The following is an 18,998-nucleotide window of genomic DNA, read 5'->3' on the forward strand; positions in this document are numbered from 1 at the left end:
GCAGTATACGTGCCTGCGCGCTCAACCCTTTTCAAAAAAATGACGAAAACAACAACAACAGCAACAACAACAAAAAACAAACCAAAACATCACTGACATGCCGGCAGCTGGCAGGCGATATGCCATGCACTGCTATCACAAGTCACTACGAGTTCAGCATAAAGAGTTGGGTCGGATCCATCAATGCGCCGTTTGCCATAATTTTATTACTGATCCATCTCGTGCGGACGAATTTTGCTTGCAACATGGAGTTCCTAAGCGACACAGCCCAGTTGGGCATGTCCGTTGCTTGCGACATCGTAGCGCTGTTACGGAGCACACCTCTCCCCGTCAAAGCCGCGATAACGTCTGCCGGTATCGCGGTGGTCGTGTACGGGACACGCTACCTACTTCGCCTGAAGTATGGTGTAGCCATTCAACGAGTCCGTAGCAACAACCGTTTGGATGGCAAGACCGTGTTAATCACAGGTAAAACTTCCTTATGACAATCTGAGTTTTGACTCTAAAATGATTTATTCTTTTAGAATAGAATTAATTATGCTTTTGGAATGAGTCTTAAGGTGTAGGCCAACTAAGACTGTCTGCCGAAAGGGCCTTAATTTGTGTTCCTTAAAACAGAGTTCCCGAAATTAAATAAGGTTCATCAAAAATGATAGTAGTGGTGATTTTCTGTTCAGTTATGTCGCTACTTATTTTGGGGGTATTTTAGTTGATCTTTGAATAGCTACACTGTAAATTACACAAAAGAAAACTAACTTTGATATATAAGAGTAATGATCTCTACGGAATTTCCTAATAAAGGTCCAGTTGACTAGATTTACTGATACAGGTCATGTGATACTTCACCTGGATGACTGAGAACATTCACAGACTGATAAACGAAGATTATTTCACTGCAGATTAACGAACAATATTTTCATTTTCATACAATCAAACATTCGGGATAACGGATCCGAGGGACATTAGGCAGTCGGAATATACTTTCCGGAAAATCGTATATATTATAGCATTTTTTTTTTTCAATTTCTTGATTTTGTTTTCATCAATTCAGTATTCATAATCATATTTTTTCTCAGTTTGTCCTTAGAGCCTATTCCTCATCTCGCGTTCTTTAAGTTTGTTAATTTGTTTATATACAGGAAATCAGTGGGCTCGGAAAGAACAGTTGATTGATGAGCCTTCCCGTGAATGATATACTATAGAGATTGATAGGTGTATGCACATGATATGGGTCATGGGAACTTTGAGATTATAATCATTATAAAAATTATATTCATAGCAATGATAACAAAAAGGTCTTCTTTATCTAGGGTAACCTATTCATTGTGTCTACGTACTGCTCTACCAATGGGCCCTGCCACTATGTATTATGACCCCAACAATAATTGCCATGCAGGTATAGGGCCTACCCAATTTTACACCAGGGTTAAGGGGGACACCTTTCTTTTCTTTCTTTTTTTTCTTTTTAAGGATGTACGGGCACGTGATTCAATCTCTGGACTGAATTGCGATTGAAAGTCAAGAGCATTATCCACTACTGGTATATAGCACAGTACCCACACGGACAATACAAATAATGTGTAACTACAAGCGAGCTACCTATAAGATAAGATATAATCATGTAAATTGATACCAACAAAGTTGAGACAGACCTAAATTACCATGCAGCAATTGAGTATAATATATATGTTAAATGTATTCGCTCTTCTAGGCAATGGAACTGAATGTTTAGACCTGTCATGGTATTATTGATATTTGTTAAAAAGTATCAAACATTGATGACAAGTACGCCCTATTTAAGAAGGCTACTTCAAATAGGAAAATTTCGAATAAGAAAGAGTATTTTTCTTAGTACAGGAGTGAAAATTTGATTAAAATATGAGAGAAATAAGGTTAAAAATAAGGAGGTTTCGCTAATTTTTACAAATCACTTCGTGGTCAGTAAATATGCATTTGAGTCAATTAATGAAATCATTGCTTTACCTAATGATTAGCCTGTACACAGAATTTTACATTTTCAAATGTCTTTGTTCAAACACAATCTCACCTCAGATTAAAATCGAACTGACCAGTATTTTGGAGTTATTCTGCCATGAATAACATTAGGTGAGCCTATATCCCCAAAATACCAGAACTTCACGAACTTTACATGACAAATTATGCTTCATATATTGATAGAATGTGCACAATGTTTATTAAGATCTTTAACCATGTGTTATTATTATTTTTGCGTTATTAGTGTTTATCTTGTTTTTAATATTAGTATTACTACTGCTGCTGCTATTACTACTATATAGTTGCTAGCATTTAGTCTTATTTGTAGAACAGGATAGCACTGATCTAAGCACTGTTCTTCAAGCAAACAAAAATAGGGATACATAATATACAAATATTAAGAATTCAGGAAGTGCAAGTGAGTGTTGATTAGTAACATGCATTTAGGCTCTATACAGAACCTCGCCTTTCTCAATGCATTACGTATATTATGCCTGTGGGTTATGTGTTCCAAATTCATTAAAACTATGTTGATGTCATAACTTGCCTCCTATAAAATGCAAGTGATCAGGCATTCCAATACATTTGGCAAGAGAAAATAGGCTACAGAGAGAGAGAGAGAGAGGGGGGGGGGGGAAGGGAATTTAATTACCGTCATGCCGGTATAGGATCTCTTGAATCAGGATTACACTGTTCACCATTGTGAGCAGTGATTAAAAATGTTCGAGTTATGACATGGATTGATACATAATGACGGTTTAGTTTTACACAAAACATTGTACCATATAAAGGCACAGATACACTCAGCAAAAATAGAAAGTAAACACTTTTTCAAGTTTATCTTTCTCATAGACTATCTGACTAAAAATGGTGTTTTACATACCATGTTAAAGGTAATTTAATTAGGTATCAACCTAGTATAGGTCAATGAAAATGTTAACTTTACGCATGAGTGAACACATTCGTTTTTCTCTTCCAAGGCACAAAGGTAAAAATTGCAAAATGGACAAGTTGTTATTCAAGCGTATTTGCTCTTCCATATTATGATAATGAGAACAAAAAAGAAAAATTCAACACAACAGAAATGCAAATTGATTTGAAACATCAACCTATGATCTCAATAATGTCTCTGCAACCCTCCAAAGATAAAGAAAGGCAAAGAAATAATGGAGGAAAATGAAGAATCTTCTGTCAAATCCGCAGTCAAAGGACATGAGAAAAATTATGGTAACAAAGAAAGTTAAATTTGAAACGTTTTTCAAATTTAAGAAAATTTGAAATAATATTTGGTTCTTGAATAGTTATTTGTCTCGTGCATTCTTGAATTCCTTAATTAAAAGGTAAAATGAAGAAATTCTGTCGCTTTTATCACCTTTACGGCTTACTCCCTATGTTATTTACAGTTTAAATTGATGGAAAATGCTGATGTTCCACCTTTAGTTTCCGTACTATGTTTTTGTTCTGAATATAAAGGAAAACAAGGGAACGGAAACTTATTTCTGCTGCTTCGTTCATGTCTCTAATTGCGTTAAATTGGTCTTTTGTTATCATTGGTATCTTGGAGGGCATTTGCAAATGAATTTCAATATGTCCAATTCTGCAGTTTTTACTTTTCTGCCTTGGGGGACAAAAACGAATGTGTTCACTCATGCGTAAAATTTCCCTTTGTATAAACCTACCAGGTTGATAGCCAATTGAATAATCTTTGATATGGTATATGACACATTAATTTATATCTAAATCTTCTATGAAAAATATTAACTGGAAAAAGTGTTTACTTTCTTTTTTTTTGCTGAGTGTATAAGGGGATATCACTAATTTTCTAAATAAACCATAACTGTCACCAGTGGATGGTTATTCTAAAAACGATGTTAATAAAACTATTGTTCACATTTGGTATATTTAACAATTTAACATTTATCTCAAGGTGGGTAATTGTTTCACTTGCAAATGGTAAATAATAATGCCTTTAACATTTACCGATTTGAGATCATCCTGTAGTATTCATAATAGCTGGATGTGACCCTCCTGCCGAGATACATAATGTGGAATTGGCTTTCACTTTTATATTTTGATTTATATACGAGAGAGAGGGGTTGCTAGATACAGAGAAATTTAAGCAATGTGTGTGCAAACAATTTCACTAAGATAAATACCATGTATATAAATAATGCAGATTAATTCATAAATACCAAAGCACATCGGCGGTGTATACTTGCGGATTCATTCATACAATTTCCAAAGAACACTTTCGATGTTGAGGTTTGTTTGTTTGTTTCATTTTTCCATCTGAGAAGATGGCTGGATAGATATTCAGCTGTGCTAAGCTGATCTTCCATGGGGTCCAGTCTTATGTAAGGCGGGAACACACTCCACGCTGCCTATCCCATGCACCCTGCTCTTTGCGATGAATGAATGAACCGGGATCTTTTACTTGCATGAGTTGTGACTCTCACATTCACCTCAAAGATGTCCTAATGAAAGGTAAGTCCCACCTTTCATTAGGACTTCTTTCTTTTACTTTGTTATTGTTTTACCTTTTTTTTTTCATTTTCCAATTATCTCTCAAATACTATAGTTCAAACGTACCTACTGGAAAGAACACAGTGTCCCACAGTGTGTTCAGGAAGTGTATACCGGACATTATTTTGTTACGAGCACATCAATGATGATTGACTTCACAGGCCCTTGATCCTATCAGTACAATGAAATTCTAAACCGGAAGGAGAAAAAAGAAACCAATACCAAAAATCAGAGAATTACAGTTTTCACGTGAATATTTTAGGAAGGAACGACGATAGGAAGAGTTATACAGCGTGAGCTTACAAACCCACTAAAATAGAGGATGCGTGTACATTTTGTGCATAAAAACATAATTTTATGTTACACGATGTCGACGTACGATTTTACTGTGTTTCTTCTTTTATCGCCTTAAAATAACGTTACGAAAATTACGAATATTTTTTTCTTATAAATTGCAAGAGACCAGCAGTAATTCAAGGCTGCAATTTACCTTTAAAGTTTTTATAGATTTTAGTAAAGAAAAGTAAAAAGTGGACAAACTCGTGACTAAGAGAAAAATCATAATAAAAGTCTGAATCAACGTTATTACAAGCCGCATGACCAAGCACACCTTTTGGTGTCATCCTTAAATAGAAAAGAAAATGCTCGAGTTGTAACACAATATATATGTAGAGCACATTCATAATTGAAATATATACTAAGTATTGCTGAAGGTGAGTAGGTGGGAAAAATGTGAAGATGATCTGACACCTCAGAATATAAATCACAGTTCACAAGCTTGTGTGTGTATAAATGATTTCTTCTGGTATTATCTACAGGTGTAATGCAGCAGTGAAAGAAAACATGATGTAAGTTAACCGGATGGTATAGTTTTGGATGAGATAGGTCGTAAGGATTTAACTTTTGCGAGATAATTAGAAACCATGAAATATGAAATATTAAAGAGCAGATACAATTCTAGGAGGATTTAAAGTTTATTTGATGTACATCAGTTTTGAAATGGTGAGATATCTGAGAACAAAGAGGTCCTAATGAAAGATGGGACCCACGTTTCATTAAGACCTCTTTGTTTTACTTTGTTTTGCTTTTTCATTTTCCAATTATCTCTCAAATAGTTCAAACCTCCCTACTGGAAAGAACACAGTGTCCCACTGGTCCCACAGTGTGTTAACATAGTCGTCTATGTGAAAACTCTCGAATGTAACAGTGTGAAAATGATTTCACACTGTGGTATGTTTTTCACAGAGTGTTCACATAGTAATGCTTGTTCCACACTGTGATGATTCAGTGTCATTGATGACTCACATTGTGTTCACACTGTTAAAACGCTCGAATTTAACAGTGTGAAGAGATTTCACACTGAGTACACGCTGTGTTCACAGTGTGTTTCTCACTGTGTTTCTCACACTGTGGGACACTGTGTTCTTTCCAGCAGGGCTGAATCCCATACCCCAGCCAAAACTATACCATCCCTTTTAGATGGCTAAAAGAGTCGTGAGCATCTCTTTGATGGATTGTTGCCCGATAGAAGTGTACATTTTCATTTATTTATTAAGTTGGTCTACATACATGTATCATGTAGCAGATGGACTGTAATTACCACGCACAGAATTAAAAAAGTGTGGAGTGAGCAAGATATCATCGAAATTCTACGGTAGATACAACGATTCTGATGTTAAATTATCATTATTGTATACCTCAATAGACTGTGAACAATTTTCGTCCGTTGGTTTGTAAGCACGACAACTAGAGGAATTTCAACAATAGAATGAATCTGAAATTGATTAAGGAAAGCAGATTTCTGTTCTGTTCTGTTCTGTTCTCTTGATTTCAATGGTACTAAAATCCATGCAGCACACACTTGCAGAAGTTTAGGTGAAATCTTGGATGATGAATTGCTCATTGAAAATTTTGTGTCGCAAAAATGTCGCTCTGCTTCATTCGCACTTTACAAAATTGGGAAAATTCGAGAGTTCGTTGATAAACACACCGCAGAACAATTAGTTCATGCTTTCGTCATGTGCCACCTTTATTTATGTAATTAATTGCTTTATGGACTGCCGGTCAAACAGATACAGAGGTTACAATCAATCCAAAACTGTGCTGCACGAGTAGAATCCAAAATCAAGAAACATGAACAAATTTCACCAGTTTTAAGAAGCTTACACTGGCTTCCAGTCAACAGTCGGATTCAGTTTATGATATCGCTACTAGCATTTGAATGTTTCTATATGTTTGCTCCATGCACATTATTTGAGAGAGCTACTTCAAATCTACACACCAGAGAGGAACCTTCGTTCAAAAAGTAAAGATTTATTTGTTATTCCGAACAGAAGTACCAACTTTTACAGAGAACGAACATTTGCTTTTAATGCCCTTACCTTATGGAATAATCTACCCCAGAATTTAAGACAAATCACTGAAAGAAATACATTCAAGTCTGTTTTAAAAACGCATTTGTTTATTCGTTTATGTGTTATGCGGTATATAAGCACTGCCTACTACTAATACTATTATTATTTATGGCGGGTGACTGTCTCGGGAGTTGAAACACATAACATATGCAGAGAGAGAGAGAGAGAGAGAGAGAGGGAGGGAGAGAGAGAGAGAGAGAGAGAGAGAGGGGGGGGGGGATCGTCAACGGTAGTTACCCGCACAAGCGGTGCCAATCGATGTGCGGCAAAGGATGTATAGAAACTGGGGCGACCTACCATTACTTGTAGAGAAAACCATAAACATATAGTTTTCTTGTAGAAAACTATAAACCTAGCATAGACCTAGCATGACTCAACAACATTTGCAAGAGCAAAGCATGTCGCGTGTGAAATCAGTTAAAGGAGAACTCCGGATGATTTTCAGACTTTTTGCATTTGAACATGTATGATTAGAATGGCCATGATTATACTGGGTATACAGAGTTATACAGAATCTATTGCGATTGGGTTAAGGAATAAGGATGCTTTTAGAATTAATATTGAACAAACACCAGTGAACAAGGAAAAAGATAGAAACTTCACATAAGAATGCTTGATTGCGTGCCCGTGGAAGCAGAGCAAAAGAAGAAAGAATGTATGATTTCTACATAGGTATTGTAATGGAAGGGTATTGCTGCATTACTGAAATATGCCGTGATGCCTCCCATGTCATCATCCTTGTTCATATTATGTGTAATTTGTATCGGGGTTTTCAGAGTATTTGTTTTGTTCAAGAACCAAATAGATTCCACAAATCTATACATTGCACTATATCGATTTATTCACTTCCTGATGTGAAATTATAAAAATATTCTGGAATTTCACTTTATTAAAGTGATAGTATAGTATTTGTGGTGATGAGGATTGAGCTTTTAACTTTTTGCGAGATACTAACAAACTACTTATGAAATGCTACAGAGCTTACCATTCTAAAAGGAAGTCAGAGTTTATGCGATTGAAATCGGTTTTGAAATGGATTAGAAAAAAAAAGGTGGGTCCCACCTTTGATCAAAATCGCTTTGTTTGGGATATCTCAGCCATTTCAAAACCAATTTTCACCACTGTAAAGTTAAATTCTTCTTGAAATTACATTTTTTTTTCATATTCATAAGAGGTTTCTCATTATTTTATAAAAAGAAAGTTAGATATATGAAACCAAGGTTTCAACCTAAGCTATGCCATTCCTTTAAAGCACGCGCCAAGATGGACACACGATATCCTAAAGGAAACTTTCAAATTCGGCTCTGATCGTATAAACATCGGATTTCTCGGGAACCGCCAACCATGGAGTTGGTTTATAGGCTCCATGCACCAGCAGCTTAACTTAGTGACCGGTGGCAAAATCTTCGTGCAACCTTTATGTTTCCTTTAAGTGTCCTTCGGATACACATCTCGATTTCGACTAACAACTTCGTATAGCCTTCGTGTGCTGTGCGGGTGCCATCCGCGTGACCTCCTGCAGGCACTGTAAGTGTTGCTTGGCTTTTACCCAAGTTCGGGATCAACGTACTTCGCAAGAAATTGAAAATTCCATACTCGTATGGCCACCTTGTGACAATTTTGGGACATGGTGACGCCACCCTTAAACAGACGTATACAGTTTTAACTTCATGTCATGCCAAGAATGCAAATGTACGCATGAAATCATGGGTTCCCTTTAAAGGCATAATTGCAGAAGAAACAAAAACCAGCATTAGTGCTTTAAAATAGTGCTGGAATGTGAGTTAGGGATAGAAACAACCACTGTAAAGATTTAAATCCGTATAATCGATACTAAGTATTGTTAAATACACAAGATGTGAACAATAGTTATAATAAAAATGTTTCCAGACTAAATCGTCTACAGTTATGGTTTAATGAGAAAAAATACTGATATCTACTTATATTTTAGGTTTTTTTTGAGGGGGGGGGGGGCAAAATTTTCGTATGGTTATATAGGATGTTTTGTGAACGGACCTACACATATGCATCATATGTGATATCTTGAACATTTTTAAATCACTGCTCCCAAAGGTAAACAGGACCTTTAAGGGCAGTGTTCGCTAAAAAGCGGGTAATCTGCGACAAGAACGCGAATGTCGACAAAATGGTGAAGTTCAAAATGCAGAGAAGTTGTATTACTGTATCCCGCCAATGGAGCCGAAAATCATTCGTGCGCATTTTTTTTTTGCATGATTCTCACAACGTATGTGCGAATGTTGTGTGTACCAGTGCATTTCTATATGTTCCCTCACACATTATTTTAAGACATCAACTCTGGCAATTGAACACATCTTCTGGCCTTCGAGTTAATCAACAGTGAATTGCACTTCTGCAATTACGAACAAGAACAGTAAATGACTTGGAGGGGGGGGGGGACATCTTGTCAAACTTCGTTACGTTTTTATCACTTGTTTTATTGTTATATTATTTTCATTATCATTATTGTTAATTTTGCAGGTTCCAATGCTGGGATTGGGCGGGAAACTGCCGTGGATCTCGCCAGGCGTGGTGCTAGGATCATCATGGCGTGCCGTGACCCGGTCAAGGCCCGGGAAGCGCTGGCCGAGATTCGACGGAGATCAGGCAGCGACGACGTGGTCTTCAGACAGCTAAATCTGTCCGACCTGACGAGTGTCCGAGCGTTCGCCAATACCGTACTGAGAGAAGAGGACAGGTTGGACATTCTTATCAACAATGCAGGTGGTTATCATTAACCCGTTCCATACTGAAATCTGAAATCCCCAGCAATACACAGGCCATCAGGTTCCTGTATGTAACGGGTTAACTGTGAATTTGAGTATGGGAGCCTTACCCATGGCTAGGGGATATCCCCTATTTGTGCGATCTATTAAACACATCTTTAATTTTGTTTTGTTTTTCTATCACGAGGCTTACCCTCACTACACAACACTTACGTGCTTATAAAATGACAGATTTCTGTGTTTTTCCCCGTTTCTCTCTGTAACTGGAAACAAGTGTATTGCCGATTTCTTTTATTTCATTACATTTGTTCAAATATTTTAAAACTTATCATGATTATTACATTGTGAACTTTATAACTTTGTGAAGTACGTTTTGTTGAAAGTACACTGTACTTTGCTGTAAAGCTTATCATAATTATTACATTTTAAACTTTATTACTTTGTTAAGTACGTTTTTGTTGAAAGTACGACTGTACTTTGCTGTAAAATGTACGGGTACTTCATTGAAAATGCAGAAAGTTAAATCAAATCGACTCAAATCAAGTGCCATGGGCGTCACCAGGGGGGGTGCGCTGGGTGCGAACGCACCCCCCTTCAGATCCTTAAAAAAAAAAAAAAAAAGAAGAAGAAGAAAAAAATCAGTCTGCGAGCGACCTCAACGCCGGACGCAAAATAATTATTCTTTTCTATTTTTTTTAGATATTTGACACCAGGGACACACACACACACACACACACACACACACACAAATCGTCGGCAAAAACAATTCGCACCCCTGGTTCTGGCAGCACTGATTTTATACATATCTATTAGTATTCTACAGTGTTTACTATCTATCGACCGTATCGTACATCCGTGCGATACGGAGCACTTATACACGTTTGCATGTACGTGTGCTACTTACAAGTATGTAGGGACTATGTACGTTACTTCTGACCAATCCATATTGCCAGCCCAAGAGCGAGCCTTAGCCTCATAAAAAAAAAAATGAAAAAAAAAATGGAGGGGCAAGCATATCATTTTGCCCACCCCCCCCCCTCTCCATAATTCCAGAGACGAGAAGATTTTCTTTCTTTTTTTTGACAGAAAAACAAAATGTTACCCCCATAAAAATATTGGAGGGGCAAGCATATTTGAATTTTGCCCCCCCCCATAATTAATAATTCCCGTAATGAGAAGATTTTCTTGCTTTTGAAAGAAAACAAAAATGTTGCCCCCATAAAAATATTGGAAGGCAAGCGCACCGTTTGCCCCACCCCACATAATCATAATTCCCGCGATGAAAAGATTTTCTTGCTTTTTTGTTAGAATTTAAGAAATCTGTCCAATTATTTCACCCAAAAGCAGTGGCGTAACTACGGAGGGGGGGGGGGGTGCGCCCCCTCCCAATCCGCTGGTTAAAAAAAACAAACAAAACCTACCGAAATAGTAGTTCAAGTGTTAGTAAACTGCTTTTTGAATGAAAGGGTGATCAAGAAATAAGATATTTTTTCTATGATTTCTTTAAACCATAATTAAATAGGTATATAGTGTGAAACATTGTTCAAAAAACCCGAACGCGACAAAAGATTGTGATTTAGCGTGATTCCTGGTTGGCATTCTGCATATTATAAGCAGGATGTGCGCAGTGTACTCAGTACATCCGAACGAAGAGTCGCTACAATGTTGCGCAATGTGATGTAGAATGTACACCTTTGTACCTCACGCTTCGTTATATCAAAGCGAGATCATTGATTTTGCAGTGTTGCTTTACATACTAAATGTCTTGCATTGCCAATAAAAAGACTTGACCTGGGCTAATTCCTAACTTTTCCATGTATATAATACACACACACAAACAAACACAATTAGTTTAGGGAATGCTCTAAAGTGCAGATTTTGGACATCCTTTCCACGACGCCACCTCGCTGGTCATAGCTCCCCCAGTCATGAACATAAACCCACACCCTTGACTACAGTGGCGGATCCGGGGGGAGGGGCGCACCGGTCCCCCCCCCCCCCCCCTTTAATTTCCAAAGAGAAAAAAAAAATAATATAGCTTCAAACGACAGTTTTTGGACAGTAAAATGTCAAAATTTTCAAGCTCGCTCGCTCCTCTCGCTCGCATTTAGTCGTAATGCCATTCTCCTGAAGTTGCTGCCAGTAATTGCCGGCAGTTGCGCCTGGTGCGCCCCCCCCCCCTTTGATTTCCAAAGCGAAAAAATATAGCTACAAACGTTCCGCTCGCTCGAATGTAATCATTATGCTCTCCTGATAATGCTGCCATTATTTGCCAGCAGTTGCGCCCGATGCGCCCCTTAAATTCTAAAGCGAAGAAATATAGCTACAAACGGCAGTTTGTTTTTTACTGTATGTGTCAAAATTTTCAAGCTCGCTCGCTCGCTCGCATTTAATTGTTACGCAATTCTCCTGATGTTACTACCAGTAATTACAAGCAGTTAGGCCCGGTGCGCCCCCCCCCCCCTCCTTTATTTCCAAAGCGAAAAAATTATGGCTACAAATGGCAGTTTTAGGACTGTAAAATGTCAATATTTTCAAACTCGCTCTCTTCGCTCGCTCGCATTTAATTGTTATGCCATTCACCTGATGTTGCTGCCAGTAATTGCCAGCAGTTGCGCCCGTTGCGCCCGGTGCGCCCCCCCCCCCTTCATTTCCAAAGCAAAAAAATATGGCTACAAACGGCATTTTTTGGACTTTAAAATGTCAAAATTTTCAAGCTCGCTCGGTCGCTCGCTCGCATTTAATTGTTATGCAATTCTCCTGATGTTGCTGCCAGTAATTACCGGCAGTTGCGCCCGTTGCGCCCCCACCTCTCCTTTATTTCCAAAGCGAAAAAATATGGCTCCAAATGGCAGTTTGGGGACTGTAAAATGTCAAAGTTTTCAAGCTCGCTCTCTTCGCCCGCTCGCATTTAATTGTTATGCCATTCACCTGATGTTGCTGCCAGTAATTGCCAGCAGTTGCGCCCAGTGCGCCCCCCCCTTAATTTCCAAAGCAAAAAAATATGGCTATACAATCGGCAGTTTTTGGACTTTAAAATGTCAAAATTTTCAAGCTTGCTCGCTCGCTCGCTCGCATTTAATTGTTATGCAATTCTCCTGATGTTGCTGCCAGTAATTACCGGCAGTTGCGCCCGTTGCGCCCCCACCCCTCCTTTATTTCCAAAGCGAAAAAATATGGCTCCAAATGGCAGTTTTGGGACTGTAAAATGTCAAAATTTTCAAGCTCGCTCTCTTCGCCCGCTCGCATTTAATTGTTATGCAATTCACCTGATGTTGCTGCCAGTAATTGCCAGCAGTTGCGCCCGGTGCGCCCCCCTTAATTTCCAAAGCAAAAAAATATGGCTATACAAACGGCAGTTTTTGGACTGTAAAATGTCAAAATTTTCAAGCTCGCATTTAATTGTTATGCAGTTCTCCTGATGTTGCTGCCAGTAATTACCCGCAGTTGCGCCCGTTACGCCCCCACCCCTCCTTTATTTCCAAAGCGAAAAAATATGGCTCCAAATGGCAGTTTTGGGACTGTAAAATGTCAAAATTTTCAAGCTCGCTCTCTTTGCTCGCTCGAATTTAATTATTATGCCATTCTCCTGATGTTGCTGCCAGTAATTACCAGCAGTTGCGCCCGGTGCGCCCCCCTTAATTTCCAAAGCAAAAAAAATATGGCTACAAACGGCAGTTTTTGGACTTTAAAATGTCAAAATTTTCAAGCTCGCTCGCTCGCTCGCTCGCATTTAATTGTTATGCAATTCTCCTGATGTTGCTGCCAGTAATTACCGGCAGTTGCGCCCGTTGCGCCCCCACCTCTCCTTTATTTCCAAAGCGAAAAAATATGGCTCCAAATGGCAGTTTTGGGACTGTAAAATGTCAAAGTTTTCAAGCTCGCTCTCTTCGCCCGCTCGCATTTAATTGTTATGCCATTCACCTGATGTTGCTGCCAGTAATTGCCAGCAGTTGCGCCCGTTGCGCCCCCTCTTAATTTCCAAAGCAAAAAAAATATGGCTATACAATCGGCAGTTTTTGGACTTTAAAATGTCAAAATTTTCAAGCTCGCTCGCTCGCTCGCTCGTATTTAATTGTTATGCAATTCTCCTGATGTTGCTGCCAGTAATTACCGGCAGTTGCGCCCGTTGCGCCCCCACCCCTCCTTTATTTCCAAAGCGAAAAAATATGGCTCCAAATGGCAGTTTTGGGACTGTAAAATGTCAAAATTTTCAAGCTCGCTCTCTTCGCCCGCTCGCATTTAATTGTTATGCCATTCACCTGATGTTGCTGCCAGTAATTGCCAGCAGTTGCGCCCGGTGCGCCCCCCCCCCTTAATTTCCAAAGCAAAAAAATATGGCTATACAAACGGCAGTTTTTGGACTGTAAAATGTCAAAATTTTCAAGCTCGCATTTAATTGTTATGCAGTTCTCCTGATGTTGCTGTCAGTAATTACCCGCAGTTGCGCCCGTTACGCCCCCACCCCTCCTTTATTTCCAAAGCGAAAAAATATGGCTCCAAATGGCAGTTTTTGGACTGTAAAATGTCAAAATTTCCAAGCTCGCTCTCTTTGCTCGCTCGCATTTAATTATTATGCCATTCTCCTGATGTTGCTGCCAGTAATTACCAGCAGTTGCGCCCGGTACGCGCCCCCCCCCCCCCTTAATTTACAAAGCACAAAAATATGGCTACAAACGGCAGTTCTTGGACTGTAAAATGTCAAGATTTTCAAGCTCGCTCGCTCCCCTCGCTCGCATGTAGTCGTTATGCCATTCTCCTGATATCGTTGCCAGTAATTTGTCGTTTCACACCGTCATTCCATAATCCATTTATAGGGGGTACACCCCCCTCCGGCACTTCTACACCCTCCCCCACCCTTGCTCGCTCCCTCGCATACTAACCCCCCTCCCCCCACCCCCCCCCCCAAGATGAAATCCTAGTTACGCCGGTGCCCTTTCCCCGCTTGGTTTCCCTAAAAAAAACCCAGTAAAAGTCTAGGGATTGAGAGCTTCGTATATTCCAAATGTCTGTCCAAAAAAATCTCGTAACTATTTTAGTGTCAAAACGCACCCCCCTTGAAAAAATGCTGGTGACGCCCCTGAGTGCACGTTGTATTTTGTATTCTAGGTTAGACATGATTGTGTAAGGATACTTAAATGTGCGGCTATGATATCTAAACCGCTTCCTAAATTCTAGCATCAGAGCATTGACACTCAAGACACACTTGTGAAATATCATAACGATATCAATAAATGGTAAGCACGGATAATGCTTATCTCTTACGCTCGAGCTGAAGCTATTAAACTCGTACTGTCCCTTTAGACGCCTTGGTTGGGATGAAAAGCTGCGAAGGCGATCATTCAGAACTCGCAGGAATATTATATATGAATATATATATATATATATATATATATATATATATATATATACATTTCGTCTTGTTGCTTTTTTAATTTAGAACGAGAAGACGAAAATTTACTTTTGCAAATCTTGTGAAAACTCACCCGAGCTTCCTTGCGTAAAACTTGTTCGAACAGGCCGAGACATTAGGGGTCCTTCTTGTCCCAAATTACGTGTTTTTGGTAATTTAAGCATGTCGCCCTCTTGGCATCTCGTTCTATATAGGCAAGTTGCCGTTCCACGTGATCATCCCATGAGCCCGTCACCCACGAGTCATACGGCCCACGAGCTTGACATTGAAAAGAGGTCCATGAGTCATACAGCCCATGAGTTCGACACTATAGGCAAAATAAGGCCCATGAATCCAACAGTTGGCAAACAAGGCCCACGAATTCAACACTCGTTACATCACTATGATAGGCTTAATAACGTACTCATTGTTGGTCTCGTGGGCCTTGTTTGCATGCTGTAGGGTTCATGGGCCTTATTTTCCTTATCATAGTGAAGAACTCATGGGCTGCATGACTCATGGGCTGTATGACACTCGTGGGTCTCGGACTCGTGACGTGCACCACTCCACGACTCCCAGTTCTGAATGATACGCAATTCTTCTTCATGTGGCATTGAGACGGATCCCGCTTTTTAAAATTATGACTATCTCTCGGGCAGATGGGGGCAATGAGGCATCGATAGAGAATAAAACTGTTCTGGTTTCCCATCGTACTTTGCCTTGTACAGCTCTTCTTCTTCTCTTTCTCCTCCTTCACCTCCTCCTCCTCCTCCTTCTTCCCTTTTTAAACATTAAAATAGTAGTACCCGAATGGTTCTTGCAGACAGTATAAACCACTTGGTTTTTCTTGTTCATGTTTATCTCGCATACCTCCGAGATACCGCCCATTCTCTGTACACTAAGTACTGTATATCGTTCACTCATTTACCGTATACAACGCTTTGTTTTTAGACTATCACGAAGTTATGCATGGATCAGGCAGTGTGTAATTTTGCAAACCCTACAACAAAGCAAAGCACGAACAAATGTCTCTGGCAAATGTTGATTATACTTAAATTCTTAGCTCTGATACCAATGTGCATTATGATGATGGCGGAATTATACAATCATTCTTTAATTGAATATTCCTACGTCAAATGCAACTCTCTGTGTAGGTATCCGTGGTACATCAAACGGTGTCACGACTCCCGAGGGTTTTGACGTCATCATGGGAACAAATCACGTGGGCCACTTCGTCCTCACGCTGAGTCTCATCGAATTGATTAGAAAGAGCGCCCCCAGTCGAATAATCAACGTTTCGTCATTCGTCCACACCCGTGCGAAGGACGTAGATTACACCAACAAATCTGGTGCAGGTAACGCCTACCGTACTCTCTTTATGTGCTAATGTGCATTTTGTCTGTCATATCACAGGGTATAATTATATCATTCCCCTTTAAGATGTTATTCAGATGCCTGCCATTATTATTATCAATTTTTTTTTTCTTTCGGCTTTTTCAGACAACGTCTCCATACATAGAGAGTCACAAAACAATTTCGATTCAGCGTGACACAGAAACGGCATAAGATACAAAAGCAGGAACAAGCAGAGATAGAAAAGTAGAGTACTATGACACAATAAACAGGGCTGCCAGGGACAAGAAAATGAGAGCATAATTACCATGACTGGCAGGTTATCTACCCTTCTAACGCCCAAGCAACCATGTCTAGTAGTGGGAGTACAAATTTCAGTTATTCGTAACCAGCGGGGAGAGGGCGGGCTCCTAGATTGTAAGCCCATCCTGCCCTGGTGTAAATTCGGTGGACGACCCTAAATGTTTATTCTACAATTTTTTGTTTTTTTTTGTTTTGTATTTTGACGTATGGGAAGAATAGAACTTATTACATTTTACTCTGCTAAAAAGGGGCAAAATCGTGCCAAGAACATTAAATTTGATATCGTAGAATGTGTTGCCAGTTATATAGCTTCGATGATAAATTTACCAATATAGAGGTCTTTCAGAATTCCGCATCCGAAGTAAACATGATGAGGATTGTATATATTGTTCAATGCTGGTAATGTTAAACGAATGTAGTAAAAGTTAAAATAACAATGATAAAAAATAATGCTGTATACCCCTGAACATGATTTGCTCAACATTACCGTCAACTGTTCAATGTCCTGGATTGATTTTGTTTAGTTTAGTTTAGTTTTGTTCATTTGTTTGTTTTTTACTTGGGTAGCGAACGAGGAGGGGATAGCGGCACGGCACATGCGCAGTGACTGCAAATGGCGTAATCAAGTAGCAGTCCCCGATCCACTGAACTCTTCTGTGCCCCGATCTCGATGTTAAAATCTAGAAGACCCAATGTCATGTAACTTTGTCGCTTTATACCTCATTCATTGTATGTTTTCCTCCTTGGTTCTTGTTTCCCGTTCAGGTTTAAAACCACGTGGAATGTATGAGCGTAGCAAGTTAGCTAACGTCCTATTCACCAAAGAACTGGCGCGTCGATTGGCGGGCTCAGGTGTAACTGCATGCTGCGTTCACCCTGGACTGGTCTCAACCGGAATCTTCCAGAAAAGTTACAATGCGCAGGAAACGCTGGCGCACTACAAAATGCTGGTCCGTGTTTGGTGAGTTGGGAGACAATTAGGCCCTACACACTTTTACGATTTGCATTTTGCAGTTTCACCAGGGAGGTGTACACCTCTCTGGTTTCACATAAGCCTAATATGGCATGACATTGTGTACAAAGCATGTTCAATCTCTATTATTTTGTAGAGTTTGGTCGCAAAACGAGTTAAGGGAGCAATCTGTAAACATTTCAAAGTAAGTCCACCATCAGATAAAGTTAACTAAAGCCTATCCAGTACTACCTCACTTAATTGTTACACTACAAGGCAAATTCTTCAAGATATGATTAGAAATATCCCAAATTTTCTTTATTCTTTTACTCAAAACTTTCATCGCCAATATCTCAAATGATTAAGAATGGAATTAATCTATTTTGGGATGGAACTTGTTAATGATTTTTTTTTTTACGTCATGCAGGCTTTGGGCCATGTCGGAAACGGACGGGGCCCAGACCACAATCCACTGCGCCATTGACGAGTCGGTCTCGAAGAACCCCGGCGCGTACTACGCCAACTGCCGGATGACCAAGGAGGCGAAGCTTGGCCGAGACATGAGCCTTGCTAAACAACTATGGGCTGTCACATGTGAGGCAACTGGAATCGACCCTCACATGCTCGCAATGTCATCAGATTAAGCCAAAATCAAGTGTCAGAAAACCACATTTCTGTATACACTGTAGTATGATGCTGAGTACTAGGACTCTTTTTTTTTTTTGAATTCCAGTTAAATTATTCGCTACTGACATTTCAGAGAGTGGAGGAAAAACTATTTTTCGTTGTATTAAACCAGACGATATAATCTTTCAACAATAAGTTATGCCGACATGCGTAGGCGTGCATGATTTTATTAGCATCTTTATCACAGATGAAGTTGATATGCATTTTCATCTTTTCTTAACTTTGTCGAGTACGTAGCGTGGCCATTATTATCCGGTGATGTTCTTTATTCCGAATGCGTGTTAATGCGAAAATGAAAAGAAAGGGGTTTGTTATTCCAATTATTTGTGGCGTTATTCCGAAGATTCGTAATTCACTGAAGTACGGTTCTTTATTCCGAAGGTGTGTTAATCCATACATGAAACAAGGTTTGTCATTCCGCAAGTATGTTAATCCGAAATTGAACAGAAAGTGCTCACTAAAAGTCAAGAAAAAAGTTGGCTTTACATTCCACATAAATATTTATCTATTTTTCTGTTGTTATGTACATGTATATCATTTTCATGAACATGTGAACATTCGTTTGCTGATTGTAGTCTTATTGGACAAAATCAACTTTAATATGGATTGGAGTGAACTTAACATTAGCTGATATG

General features: G+C 39.3%; 1 protein-coding gene across 1 annotated transcript; it reads left to right on the forward strand.

Annotated features, from left to right (window-relative positions):
- The first annotated feature begins 245 nt into the window (after positions 1–245).
- On the forward strand, positions 246–18,320 carry LOC139713025 (retinol dehydrogenase 12-like). Its single transcript, XM_071624803.1, has 5 exons — positions 246–468; positions 9,432–9,674; positions 16,223–16,423; positions 17,490–17,685; positions 18,104–18,320. The coding sequence occupies exons 1-5, from the start codon at positions 246–248 to the stop codon at positions 18,318–18,320; spliced, it is 1,080 nt and encodes a 359-aa protein (XP_071480904.1).
- The last annotated feature ends 678 nt before the right edge of the window (positions 18,321–18,998 follow it).

Source organism: Diadema antillarum, unplaced genomic scaffold (assembly GCF_040938485.1).
Source record: "Diadema antillarum isolate AM-2024a unplaced genomic scaffold, OU_Dant_1.0 seq00001894_RagTag, whole genome shotgun sequence".
Taxonomy (NCBI): Eukaryota; Metazoa; Echinodermata; class Echinoidea; order Diadematoida; family Diadematidae; genus Diadema; species Diadema antillarum.